The sequence below is a fragment of the Equus caballus genome, chromosome 21 (genome assembly GCF_041296265.1).
Source record: "Equus caballus isolate H_3958 breed thoroughbred chromosome 21, TB-T2T, whole genome shotgun sequence".
Taxonomy (NCBI): Eukaryota; Metazoa; Chordata; class Mammalia; order Perissodactyla; family Equidae; genus Equus; species Equus caballus.
This window is the reverse complement of record NC_091704.1, coordinates 56651158-56666366: the sequence shown is the minus strand read 5'-3', so window position 1 is coordinate 56666366 and position 15209 is coordinate 56651158. Positions and strand designations below refer to the sequence as shown.

The window sequence follows — 15209 nt, the reverse complement described above, 5'->3', positions numbered from 1 at the left end:
TTGGAAGTGGCTGCTTGGCAATCAAAGCTTAAGTCAGGCACTTGCCTTCCGAAAAAAAAAAAGGAAAACCAACTTTCAGGGCTTGTACTTCATTCATCTTTATAATGTCTCAATATCTGTTAGGAAATGCCTCTTTTCTTCTCTTTCTTCTAACTATACACCTTCCTCATAATCTTTTTCAATACATTCTTGCTTTCTTAATACTTTACCATTTGCATTTTATTAACAAATTATTGAATTCAGTTTATGATTAAAATTATATTTACCTTACAGATTAATATGAAAACTCGAGTATTCCGATTCACTAACATAGATATTCTATTTTTCTGGTATAGTTTTATATTTTAAGTAACATTGCTTTTTATAATGATGAAATTGAACATTACTTATTGGATATTTTTTCCTCTAATGATATTAGGTATTTTATTGATTTATTTTTGCATTTTAAATTGTATCTGACTTGCTATTTATTCATATTTTTAAAAATAGAGGAAATCTATTTATTTGGGGTATTGATTAGTATTCCAAAAATTTGAGAATCTATTCTATTATTTCTTAAGATGTTTCCATAGATGCTCTTAAATTTTCATATAGACAATTTCATCATCTGTTGACAATGAGAATCTTGTGTTTTGTTTCTACTTATTATTGTTCTTATTTGTTTTCTTCATCTTTTTGAATTGAGGAGGACATTCAGTACAATGCTGATTAGTTGTAGTGACTGACGTTGTAGTAACCTTATCCTGAGACCAGAAGAATCGACCAGCTGAACCTGTCAGAAATTGCTGATTCTTAGAAATGTGAGCTAAATAAATGCTTTTTATTTTAAAACACCAAGTTTTGGATTTGTTTTCTTTTTTTAGTGATAGCTGTTTCTTATGAATCAATAGCTAAATATTTCTAACTTTTTATATCAAACTTCCCATCTCATTTTGAATTTGGTATATCTCTTGTAAGCAGCATATAACAATATATTTTTTTAAATATAATGAAATATCGTTGCTTAGGAATGATACTTAATCCGATTGTGATTATGGTATTTTGAACTAATTTCTACTTTTTTTTTCATTTTCATGCTTCTGCTTTACATCTTTTATTCTCCTTTCTGAGCTTCTGTTCTATTGATGAAATAAGCCTTATTATTTAACTTTCCAAAATCTTTCCTTGCTTTGGAAATGACAGATTCTTATTCAGTGTTAACACTTCAAGTTTTAACATACGAAGTAAAACATTAATAAAATATTAAATAACATATGAAATAAAATATTATTAGTTTATTAATATTAATTGTGTTTTTTCTTTTCTATTATTTCTTGCAGAGATCCTGAAGGCCAAGGTTGATATCATATTTGCCAAAATTTTAGTAGATAAAAATAAAAAGTTTTTCCTTAAGTATTGGAAAAGGTCTTTAATAACTGTCCTTCCTTAATTCCTGATAGTTTACCACTTTTAACTAAATATAAAGTTGACAATAGGAAATTATTTTCCTTCAGTATTTTGAGGATATAATTTTTATCGACTTCTGTCACCTATTTTTTTTGAACCAGGAACCTACTTTAAATCTAACTCTCATCGCTTTTTATTATTCTGCCTTTTCTTTTTGATAGTTTTAATTTTTTTAATTTAAAAAAGTGTTCTTACAATTTTTCTTTATTTTAATCTATCTGAGCTTTGTTTGCTTGAATTAATGAATTTTACATTTGACTTGTTAAATCTCTCTTTGCATCCAGTCTAGATATTCTACTGTCTATTGATTTTTATTGTTCTCTCTCTGTATGTGTGCATGTGAGTATACATATACATTCACAAGTACATTGTACATGTACAGATCTTCCTCGACTTACGATGGACTTAGATCCCAATAAACCCATCATAAGTTGAAAATACTGTAAGTTGGAAATACTGTAAGTCGAAAATGCACTTAGTATACTTAACCTCCCGAACATCATAACTCAGCCTAGCCTACCTTAAACGTGCTCAGAACACTTACATTAGCCCACAGTTAGGCAAAATCATCTAACACAAAGACTATTTTATAATAGAGTGTTAAATATCACATGCAATTTATTGAATACTGTTCTAAAAGTGAAAAACAGAATGGCTGGATGGGTACAGATGGTTGTAAGTGTGTCGGTTGTTCACCCTGGTGATCACGGGGCTGACTGGGAGCCTCAGCTCGCTGCCCCTGCCCAGCATCAGGAAAGAGTACCAAATTCATATTGCTAGTTCAGGAAAACATCAAAATTCAAAGCAGAGTTTCTATTGTGTGTGTACTGCTTTTGCATCATTGTAAATTTGAAAAAATCATTAAAGTGAACCATTGTAAGTTGGGGCCCATCTGTATATATGTGTATATATGTCTATATACAATTAAATTTTAAGTATATGGATGTAAATTTATATCTATATAGTTCTCTATATATCTAAATTTATATATATTTCTATACATAGTGTTATATAATTTTCTACATATTCATAACTGTAGTTTATATATAATGTGTATACATACATGTGTATTCATAACTAAATTTTAAATTTTTATTTCTGGATATATATTTACATATAGTTATGTATATAAAATTAAATTACCAAATATTTTCATATAGTCCTATGCAATTTTCTATATACACAAATACTATAGTTTTATTTTGACAATTTTAAAAATTATTTTCATACAAATTTGTTTTATTTCCTTGTTGTCTTATTTCATTTAATCACTTCTTGGTCTTTTTTGTAAAGATATTATTAATTTTTTTTAATTTTGAGAACTTTAAACATACTTATATTAAAGTGTTTTTGTCATCATTTATATATTTTGTACCATTCAGAGTGCATTCATTTTCTGATTTCTCATTTCATTGACCTTCTTTTAATTATTTGGTTTTCAGGCTTATCACAAACAACAATATGTATTTCTCTCTCTTATTTTGGAAATGTCTTCTTCTCTCCACTCACTCTTTGCCACACAGCAATTTTAGAAATGCCACTAAACCAGTGGCTTCCCGGTCACTCATCCTGGCTTGAAGGTGCTGTCTACTTTTTACTGTTCCCAGAATATGCAATTCTTGTAAGCAGTGAGCACAGAAGAATAATGGTTTTAATTTTTTTCTCCTAGATTTCTTTGTTTATGTTCTGGAGCACATAAATATCTATTAACTCATATAATGCAATGCTCAAGCTACCAAGATCTAGCAGGCCTGGATTTGCTGACTCTTACTCCTTTGTGCTTTTGTTCTGGTTGTCTAGAGAAGTATTTGTATATGCAGGAACGCATATATATATATATATGTATTTATTTTGGTATGGCTATTCCACTTTTAATTTCATTTTTATACATTATTATCCATAGCTGCCTTGTGTTTGGAGAAAAGCTCATTTTGACTTAAACACTTTCACATATGGTATCATTAATTCTCGCAATGCTACAAAGTGGGTATTTCTAACCACAATTTATGGACGTAAAAACTGAGGCTCAGAGAGGTTAGGAGGCTTGTCTTATCTAGCACAACCAAGTCTATTTACTCAAGCACATGTTTTCAGCTAGGTACTGGTATTACTGTTTCTCAGAAAATTGCTGTTTTTGCTATCTAAAAGAAATTATTTCCGTGTTATTTAAAATTTTGTCAGTTCTCAAAAATTTAAAAACTAGTCTTACAAAATGATTAAAACATCTTTTCCCTTACACAACTGTCCATAGGCCTCTCAGACTTGAGATGGTGCGGCTGATTTAAAAATTCATATATATGGTTAAAATAAGTGTTAAGAAAAATTACATCAGCATTATAAACCCTTTTAAAAGTATGTATATATTTTGAGGGGAATTTCTTAAATATGAGTTCACAGCACTGGTTATGTTGTCAAACTACTGAATTAGGACCTTTTGAATATATTCATTAATTAAATCTACATATTCCAAATGTAATCATCTTGAATGAAGAAATTTTAGTCACTCAGGTAGGGTTTTAACAACGGTAAAATTCTCTTGTTTTTCTAAAATACTTTTGGAGTTATATAGGTTAAATAGGTTGATTATAATATATCTTTAAATCTAAGTCAAATTTTCATTATACCATCAAATTAAAATTACTTTAAAAATGTAAAATAAAATCTTTAATGAAATGGAAAAAATCGAACTGAAATATAAGTATGGGTATCTAGATGTGATCTTAATCTACAGAATGTTGAATACTCCCCAAATTATGTAATTATTTGAGTACAGGAAAATATGAATTCATTTTTTACATATTTAGTATAGTTAATTATATTAAGTATATTTGAAATTATAGAATAGGATGGTCAAATGTAAATAAATACATACTAGTCAATTAAATACAATTTTCACACACAAACATGCACAAACACGTATTCCCACAAGGAGCTGACCACAGGGCTAGTTGAAACAAGAGCGGCAAACAAGCTTTGTATTTTCATATAAACTTTGTAACGGCCACCCACAATTTGTTATCCTTGTTATAATTTAAAGAAGCTTAGGGATAATGGGAAAAATGTTTTAGTGGGCTGTCATTTAGTGATATCATTTTTCCTTACATTTGAAAATGCTTCTCCATGAAAGGTACAGAGAGGTAATTAAACGCTTACTCTAAAATATATGCACCATTGTTTCTTTCATGTGATTCTGAAGCAAGCGTTAAGTCCCAAATAACAGCATATTCATATAAACATGATCAAAGATAGTTTTGGGAAGAAGAAAATTGATGCTAACCAGAACACTGCACAGATTGAAAGGCTTAATCTTCCCCTTATGTACAGAAAGTAAATTTACACAACCTTGAGGAATCCACCAAATAAGAAACCTAGATCACAATGAATCTTTTCTTCTTATTAAATTCTTGTGTTCTTTTTTCCCACACAATACAGAAGGTTAAACAAAAAGAATTCAAAAATTTCCAAAGCACTCCGCAATTATGCATATTTATCTACCCATATTTTGGAAAATATTCATAATAACAAGAGGAAATATAATTTGTACCGCACATCTTGATAGCCTTGCTAATGCAAGATGATTTCAAACATTGCATTTCCTTTCCTAACTGTCCCTAGGACATATTTTTCATTTTTCCTAATTTAAATTTTTTCTACCTCCTAGCAGTTGCAGCAGCTCTCATCAACATGTTTGTCGGCTAAGATTTCTTCTAAAATTTGCCCAAGAGCATATTACATGTACATTTCTTGTTTAAAGGGATGCTTCTGTATAAAACTCAATGAAAGCTATTTGTACATACGGCTCAATTTTAAATACAAGCTATTCACAGATCATAACACATTAACATCAAACTGACTTTGAATGCTGACTTGCAAGCTGTTCATGGAATATAAGAATAAGACAGAAGTGATCAGATCTATTCCGTATCATGACAGTAAAGATACCACAGAGACCAAAAGATATAGGTATTCGTCTTCACCTTCATTGTCCTTTAGAGTGAAATTTGGGTTTATAGACAGCCGTTCATCAAGAAAGAAGTTAAACCTCGGTCCATTGGCAAAATCGTCTTTATCAGTGGCACTGATGGTATGAATAACCTAAAGAAAAAAACAAATACTAAATAGTAAATTTAATTTGGCTTACTATCTTGATTTTAATTATAACATTTTCAAGTGTTAACACAAAAACCTTTTTAAAAGACCTCTTTATCCACTTTGAGTGTTTTCAAATTTATCTATTAAGAGTACCAGTTAATTTGCTCTCCCTTGCATTCCATTTTAGGAAACATATTATGGCACAATTTATAATCATCCGCACTTATTTTCTAGCACGGCACAAACATTTATATTTTTCTCCTTTATCACTCAGTACCTTGGGGCCAATTTGTTGTAAGATTTTGTAGGAACACCTGTTTGGGGAGACATGAAGTATTGTTTGCACAAATATAAATATCCCAGAGTTGATGCATAACAGCCTTGCAGTATATGCTGGTCTCAGTCAGTAAATGTGAAAGCAGTGGAGGCATATTTTTCTACTGTTTCAAGGGACCGTTGAGATCATAATCCAGCCCTTGTATTTTAGAGATGAGGAATTTGAGTCCCTGAAAGATTGTGATGCACCTCAAATCTGTAAAATAGTGGCAGAGGCAAAACTATACCACTCAGAGCTTTTTCCAATACTTCTCTTCTCTAGAGGCTGAGAGAAAGCAATTCTGAAATTTGAACTTTATGCACATTAAGGAGCAGAGAAAGTTAGACTATATAAAGAAAATATTCCAGGTGGCATAAGAGCAGAACACAAATTCCAATAGCTATAGCCATTACGCTCTTAAAAAATAACTATCCAAACAGATAAGCAAGATAATATTTTCCTCTTTTAAAAATTAGTGTCCTACTGCTTCAGTGTCTGCTTTCCAGGTTTTCTTTAAAGAAATTCAAAACAAAGAGAGGTAAAATAGAGCCATAAAAAATAGTATCCCATATATGTGAAATATAGTATGTCCACTTCACAAACTGACATAATTTCTAAGACCATTTTATTTGATTTCAGCCCATTTCAATATTTTACAAGTGAAATAATCCACCAGAATGAATCATAGTTAAAACCTAAACTCCTCTCCATGTATTGAGTCCTTTAGTTAGTGAGGAGAGGAGGAGGAATATAAAACCACTGAGAAGCAGTGGTCGGTGAGAATAAAAGACCAGAAAGGCACATGTTTTCATGAAGTGAAAGTGAAGAAAGTCCTTCGGGATACGGACGTGATCAATTTCCTCCATACATTTACATAGCTCATTCCTTTATATCCTTTCCACCACGGCTCAAAATTTACTTTCTCAGCAAGAGATCCTGGGTAAAAGGCCCTCCCCACACATCTCCCAAGAAGTCTCTATCCCTCTTCTCTTACGTCATTTCCATCTGTATTACTTATTTATGAGCTGAAAATTTACACATATGCTTATTGTTTGGTTTCCTTGTCATTTAAAGTACAGGTAGTCTCTGGATCAATGTTTTTTCCGTTTATTGGTTTAGACTCTGAGTAGGAGAATAAATTGATGGATAATCAGAAGCAATTGGACCTTTTTCTCAGAAGCGCATGAAAAGCTCCGTAAAGTTCAGAGTGTGCATGATCTGAGCAACATACCTACATTCTCCACATGTCAGTTATGTAATATAAAATTAAACTAAAAACAACATAAATTTTCAAGATTGTGTTCAGGGTTAGGTAAAATAAATATAGATTCCTCTTTTGGAAAATAAATGTCTTCTCACCCCCTCATCATTCATTGTGATTCTCCAATTTGCAGTTCTATTTTCTCCATGATACCTCATTACAAACTGACACGTGCAAGTTCACTTCTTATCCTAGAAGGTAATTGTGGATGGGATTGGTGGAGAACAATTAATTTAAATCAACTGAGCTATTTTATGTTTCCTGTTATTACTTCTTTGGGACAATCCTTTTCTTCTCATTTCAAAGTTAGTTTATAAGTTATTTTGAATTTTCTTAATATTTTTATAAACATGAGCTTATTCTATTTGTTAAACTCAAATATAATTCATATTGCATTGTGTTTACTGTATTTCTGTTATTTTTAGCACAAAAATCCTTTCCATTATTACACAGGTAATTTCAAATCTGCAGTTACCAAGAAGCTCACTGATGGCCAATTTCTCTTCCTCGGAAAGAGTTCTCAGTCTCATCTATACAGCAAATGATGAGTTGATGATACTACATTTTGTTTATGAGTGAACCATCCTGAACTCTTGTAGAATTGTTGGTCATACACCTATAATTAAATATTTTTCCATAATATTTCTGAGAAATGCTTCCAAAAACCTAGAATGTTGGTCTACTTTTATCTAGAACTCTGATATATTCTCTTGATGAGGAAGCTATATGCAACGTTTCTGTTTTTCTAATCACTTTTTCTCTTTTATTAGGAAATAGATTTCCGTTTATTGTTTCCTCAGACTTGTATTAGGAAACATACCTAAGAAGTTCACATGTTTATGATTTTTAGAAGATTTAAACTTTGGGTAGATATCTAGAGCAGGTCTGCACCATCAATATTTTCTACCCTTTTGTCAGAATTACGATTCATCTGACTGTGCTCTCTGCGCTCTCTGTGCCGTTGCTTGTTGATGTACAATCCATAACAATTTATTTTCTGACTCTCATTCCTTCTAACTGAACTTAGATGTCTTCTATCATATACACATTATGTAATTAGTGCATCAAGTGTATGATTATTTTGAAATATCTGAGAGGAACACAGTTACAGATTTATTCTACCAAAGGGAGAAAGAAATCCAAATTGATAGTTGGTATTTATAAATAATTGCCAACAGAATTTTTTGATAATGCACATTAATAAGGATTGACTTTTGGCAGAAAGTGATTAGGACCAATTTTGTATTTCTTTTTTCAAATAAATTTATCCCCTTTTTAAAATATGTTTTCCATAGTCTATTACTTATAAGCTTCTTTATTAGGAAAAAAAGAAATACTGTCACAAATTTACACAAATTATGTGGTCTTCTATTAGGTAAATGAGCTAGTCCTAACTAAACATTTAGATTAAAAAGGAAGTTCTATAGAACACGAGGTATTTTCTTTAAATTAATTAATGAGTTTCTTTTATAATATAATCTCAAGTGGAATCATAAATTGATTTGCTGCTAACTTTTGTTAGTTAAATGAGCTTGATCTTTGACATGGTGTAAAACCTCTACGGATTTAGTTAATTTTTTTCATACAAAGTTGTATCATTAATAATTGGATGTGATGTGAGCAGAGGCTGGTGTTAGGTAATAAAATATTTTTTATATGTTATGCTTCCTAAGCTTACTTCTTAAAAAAGCGGTAAAATTTAATATGAATAAGATAGAAAGCATTTCCTTCATTTATTTTTCAAAGTTTCCAGGTGTGGGCACATCACAATTATTTTCAATTCACTTTATTTTGGGAACTGACTTCAAATTTCATGTGTGCGTCATTTTCTTTTTAATATATTTTCATGAAAAGTGCCTAAAAGATATTTTTCAGAACAGTAAAATATATTGACTCAGAGAAATATATTGTTGCAGTTTATGCTGATACCTGCATTGACCTGAACTCGGCTGTTCTATGTGTTCTAAATCTCTGCTTTCATAAAAGACCAGTCTCTGCCATTGCCACATGCTGTTATGTTTAGATGCACAGCATCCATAATAGAAATGTCTGTGATTCTAAAGCAATTGTCATAGAAAGAGGAAGTATGGTACAGCTGGGCAGTACAAATACGCTTCAGAAAACCCACTCCACAAACTATTATTTCAAAAGAATTTCTTATTCCCACTCCAACAAAACACACAAAGGTTTTCCAGAAACGCTACCAACAGAAGGTAAAATGAGCCAAAGATTGCAAAATTAAGCAATAGAAACATTCAGACCATTTGTTCTGTAATGAGTTAATCAGACAAAATGATCAGACTGATTGGCAATGATTTGTTTAAATAGGGATGCAATAAATAATATTTAAAAATGAGTCTTTTATCTCCTCAATAAAAAGTTTAAATTAATTTTCGTGAAAGAGTTGGAAACAAATGCTCAAGCAAAATAAAGACTGCAACTATCTTGTAATGACATCTAAAATCATACAATATTAAAGACAGCAATGATACTAAATAGGAATATAATTTTCGAACATAAAAAGAAGTAATCACATAACTAAATCTATATATGTTAGAACTTAGTGGTGCTAAGTCTAACGATTACTTTCTGAAAACAGTAACAGTTATATAAATAAGAGAGAAATACATTTAAATAGTTAATGGGGACCCACAGGAGAAAAAAGAGTTTGTCACAAATTTAGCCCTCTCTAAAAGTGGAATGACTGTTCATGTGAGGAGAATAAAGTAATCCACATTTAAAGGAATTTGAGACTTATCTAGTCATGTACTCATCTAATCTCAGGTTTGGAAGAGCCCTGAAATGTTGACAATTGTTCATTTTAGAGATGAAGAAAGCACTTGTCAATGCCATATAAATAATTTGTCAGAAATGCTACAGAGTTTAGGTGGTCAATGTAGAGGGTAAAACAGAAGGACCCAGGCTAGTAATGTCACACTGAGAGGAGAGCATGGCCTAGAGAGAATGTCTGAATAACTTTCACATGAGCAAGAAGTGGACAATATGGGAGGTCAATGGAAATAGTCAAGGTCACAGGCCAAGAGGAAGACAGTGCAATCCAGAAAACTAAAGCTGGCATTTAAGATTCGGGAGCAGATGCTGACATCAACAGGAGAAACATCAGCTGACTCAAGAACAATGGCTGAGTACCATTGGCCTAGATTTTCAGCGATTTCACCTACAAAGTTGGCTGTGGATTAGCAAGTGTGCATCACTCCTAATACAAAATCACATTTTGTCTCTGAAGTTTTGAAATTACCTTGAAGTCAAAATAAATTATTTATTTATACAAATTTTCAAAAAAGAATAAACTATCTAAAAAGAAAACATCTAAAAATGGCTGGTGTAATCATTAGCTTATGTTTGGACTTTTAATTTTTTATATCACATTTCAAATGATCCAGTTTTGAATCTTTTGAATAACCTATGAACCAAAGAAATAAAGATTCAGTGAAGAAAAGGACTTAAGTTTACTAAAGATTGTTATTTATAAATCAAGTAATTACTATTTAAGAAAGGTAACATTTACTTCTAGATATTTTATTCTATTAATATGATAGTGAATGGTATAGTGTTTAAGTTTCACCTTCTAGATTTTGGGATATAAAGAAATATAAGAAATACATCTATGTAGATCTTATATTTAGCAGAAGTGTTCATTTCATTCCTAAATTCTACTAGTGTATAGCAGTATTATCACTATTATTGTTAACGGATGTTGAACTTTACCAAAAGCTTTGGCTTCACCTATAAAAATAAATTTTAATTTTTCTCCTTTTCATTTTAAAGTATTATTTCTGGTGGATTATCTTTGACAATATTTTATTTATGATATTTCCATCTATGTTCTTGAGAAAGAATATCTATAATTCAGATTATAGCCTCAGGTTTTGATATCAAAGTTATGTTGTCATCATAAAAGTGAGTGGAAAATAGATTCCTCCTGTTTTCCTTTTTGATACAGTATATTTTCATTATCATTCCATTTAAATATTTTAAATTTTTATTACTTCATTGACTCACAACTTATTTAGAAGTGCCTTGCTTTATTTCCAATGGACATTTTTAGCAATATTTTGAGTTAGTTTCTAGTTTCATTTTGTTTTAATAAAGAAAAATATTGAGGCCAATCCTTTGCAAATTAATAAAACATGTTTTTTGGTTCTGTATATAGCAAATTTTTCATCAATGTTTTGTATAAATTTTGAAAGAATGCATAATCTGAAGCAGTTCAGTACAGTACTCTATATTTGTTAAAAGGTAAAGTTTGTTAATTGTGATATTCAATTTTCAGTATCCTTACTAAAATTTCATGTGAATATTCTATCAGTTCTGGCAAGCATACTAAAATTCTCAACAAAATAATGGGCTTATCTATTTTTCTTTATATTTCTATCAATTTTTGCTTTGTTCATTTTGAGGCAATGTTGATAAGCATATAAAAATTTAAAATTGTTATTTCTACCTGCTACACTGTTTTGATCACAATGAATGTGCCTTTTTATATCTAGTAACTTTTCCTTTGATAAAGTTTGTCCATGTGTGTGTGCAGTTGGGTGAGTATGTATATAGCAATTATTCAAGTAGTTGTTTGGTGTATCTTTCCATACTTTTTCTTTCAAACTTTTTTCTTTATTATATTTATTATGCATCTCTCATAAACAACATTTAATTGACTTTGTTCTTATTTATTTTGACAAAAGGAGTATTTTAGTTTGAGTATTTAAGTGATTTTATTTTAACATAAATACTGACATATACTTCTTTAAATTTACATCATTTTATTTACTTTTTATTTTCCCCATATTCTATATTTATGTCTATTTGTTGATTTTTTTAATTAAAAAATTACCATGGCATCTACTTAGCTATTGTAATTTTGTGTAATAAAACTTTCAAATTTTATATTGTCTATTATGTGTTAAAAGACAAACTATATCTTAACAGCAAATATGAAAATTGATCATTCTCACTTTGAGCTTTGCAAACGTCACAGAACTTGATTATTTTGGATTACTTTAGAACTAGTAAATTCATTATAAACTTCGTATTTTATTAGGATTACATTTTAGTTTTGAAATATGCCCTTCTAGAATCCTTGAAGCCAAGTTGTATATGAAAAGCTTCTTTTGCCTTTACCTTTGTGTTGTAAAACATAATAAAGTAGAATAAAGTCACACACAACAATTTTGCAAGTGTGAATTATTTTAAAAATAAAAAATATTTTATAGCTTAATAAATACAATTAAGGTCAAGAAATAGAACTTTAAATATTGCCTTCTTTAGGATTAAGTATTTTTATTTTCAATTTCTATTAACTTGTTAGTTACATTGTCTTTTACTAATTTTATTACTTAAACTAGAAATTACAGCATGCATTCTTGACACATAATATTGATTATAAATTAGTAGTTTATCAATTTCCCTCAAATTTAAGGAGTTTAGAATATTTTTCCTTATTTATGATCTCTTGTTGCCCTGTATACTATGTATATTTTAAATCCTGGAATTTTTCTCTCTTTTTCTTTTGTGAGGAAGATTGGCTTAGGGCCAATCTATTTTGTATGTGGGATGCTGCCACAGCATGGCTTGATGAGCGTTGTGTAGGTCTGTGACTGGGATCTGAACCCACAAACTCTGGGCTACCAAAGCAGAGTGCACAAACTTAACCACTATGCCACTGGGCAAGCCCCTAGAAAATGTTCTTTTGACTTCTATTCACTTATAAATAACCTAGTTTTAACAATATATTTATTAATTGCTTTGGTCATTAAGCATTCTTGCCCCTCCAAGCTACCAAAATGGTTATTTTCCTTTTTCACACAAGAAAAGCTTTAATGTGTGGCTTATGGTAACAAATTTTCACATTTATGTTTGCCTAAATATGAGTTTTAATTGTCTATTTTTGAGGAAGATTTTTGTTAGAAAGAGAATTCATGGTTGTCAGTTTTTACATTGTGGCTCTTGGGAGTAACCTTTTCAGTGCTTTCTGGCTTTTATTTTTCCTGATGAAAAATCATCACTGGTGTGGTTCTTTTAAAGGCATTGATCTTTTCAAAAATGTTCATTTGATTTTACTTTTAATTAAACTTTCTATATTATTATAATGATAGATTCATATGCAGTTGTAAGAGATACAGAGAGATGCTGTATACATTTACCCAATTTCCCCTACTGTTAACATCTTGCAAAACTATAATATGATGTCATAACCAGGATATTGACATTGGTGCAGTCAAGATACAGAACATTTTCTTCACCATAAGAATCCCCCATGCTGCCCTTTACAGCCAATACACGCTTCCCCGCCCCCTCTTCTCCTCCTTAACCTTTGATGTCATACATTATGAAAGCTTGGTGCTATTAGTTTCTTTTTTCTCACTCAGCAGAATTATCTGGAATTTCAGCCAGGTTTTTGCATTTATCAATTGTTTATTCCTTTTTATTGCTGAGAAGTATTCCATGATATGAATTCACTGCAGTTTAACCATTCACCCATTAAAAGATATCTGAGTTGTTTCCAGTTTGGATTCATTATGAATAAAACCTATATAAACATTCATGTAAAGTTTTTGTGTGTGAATATAAATCTTCATATCTCTCAGAAAAATGTCCCAAAGTGCCATTTCTGGAGTATATGGTAATTGTATGTTTAGTTTCTTAAGAAATTGCAAAAATGTATTTCAGAGTAGCTGTACCATTTCACACTTCCACCAGTAATGTATCAATGACCAATTTCTCTGTATCTCCCCTGGATTCTTTGTCACTATTTTTCATTTGGCCCCACACATCTAACAGGTGTGTAATGATGTCTCATTGCAGCTTTAGTTTTCATTTGCCTAATCATTAGTGACGCTGAACAGCTTTTCATTTGCTTGTTTTCTATTTGTAAATCCTCTTGAGTGAAATGTCTGCTCATGTCTTCTGCCCATTTTTAAATTGCATTTCTTTTTAATGTTGAGTTTTGAGTATACTTTTTATATTCTAGGTATTAATCATTGATTGAATATTTGGTTTGCAAATATCTTCTCCTACTCTCTGTCTTGTCTTCTTTTCCTCTTCACAAGGTCTTTCGCAAAGCAAAAAATTTTAACTTAATCAAGTCTAATTTATCGATGTTTTTCTTTTATGGATCATGCTTTTGGTGTCAAATCTAAGAACTCTTCATTTCAAACTAGATTCATGTTATTTTTCTAAATGTATTATGTATTTCTTCTCTTGCTGTTTTAATTTTATGAGTTTATTCCTGAAATTTTATTTTAATGCATCTAGGTGAAGTTATCTTTGTAGTCAGTCCCTTAGTTTTTTGTTTTTGTTTTTCTCCATGCTTCTTAAATGGTTAACTTGATGTATGCCATCAGTATGGAAAAATTTTCAGCCATGATCTACTCAAATATTACTTCTGCACAATTCAATTATTTAATATCCCTCTGGGAATTCAATAATTTATATGTTAGATCTGCATGTCCAATATGTCTTTCATATTCTTGTTTCTACTTTCTATCTTTCTGTCTTTCCATGCTTCAACACAGATATTTTATTCTGACCTATTTTCCAATTCACTTATTTTCTCTTCAGCTATGTATAATCTGATATTATTACCAAGAATTGAGATCCCATATTCAGTGGCTATATTTTTTAAAATCTAAATTTCCATTTGAGTATTTAACATTTTTCTCATCAGTTGTTCTTTTATAATGTATGTCAAGAAAATAATTTTGCAATATGCACCTTCACTTCTGACATAACTGAAATGGATTTGGGTAACTCGTTCTTTTGCAATGTATGTCAAGAAAATAATTTCGTAATGTGTGCCTTCATTTATGACATAATTGAAATGGACTTGGGTAAGTAAAGAATTATATATATGTAACATAAAATTTATTGCTGCTTTTAAAATGCTGATATAGAAAACTATTTAAGCACCTGAAGTGATATCTTAATACATTGTTAAGAGTATAAAACATATAACCTATAAATACTTCCAAATATAATTTTCATCCATTTTGTCCTCATTCATATTTTCCAATTTTATTGTGGACAATGAACATGAGAAAACTTCATGTAAAAAAGAGTCCTCCATTTATAAATATT

The 15209-nt window shown here is 30.4% G+C and overlaps 1 protein-coding gene across 10 annotated transcripts in view; it reads right to left on the bottom strand.

The window, feature by feature from the left end:
• CDH18 (cadherin 18) overlaps window positions 1-15209 on the bottom strand; it is a 903322-nt gene that overhangs the window by 26329 nt on the left and 861784 nt on the right. For all 10 annotated transcript variants that reach the window (XM_070245958.1, XM_023625812.2, XM_070245959.1 and 7 more), the window contains one exon: window positions 5424-5541. In XM_070245958.1, coding sequence (XP_070102059.1) covers window positions 5424-5541 — 118 coding nt within the window. The remainder of the gene's footprint in view (window positions 1-5423; window positions 5542-15209) is intronic.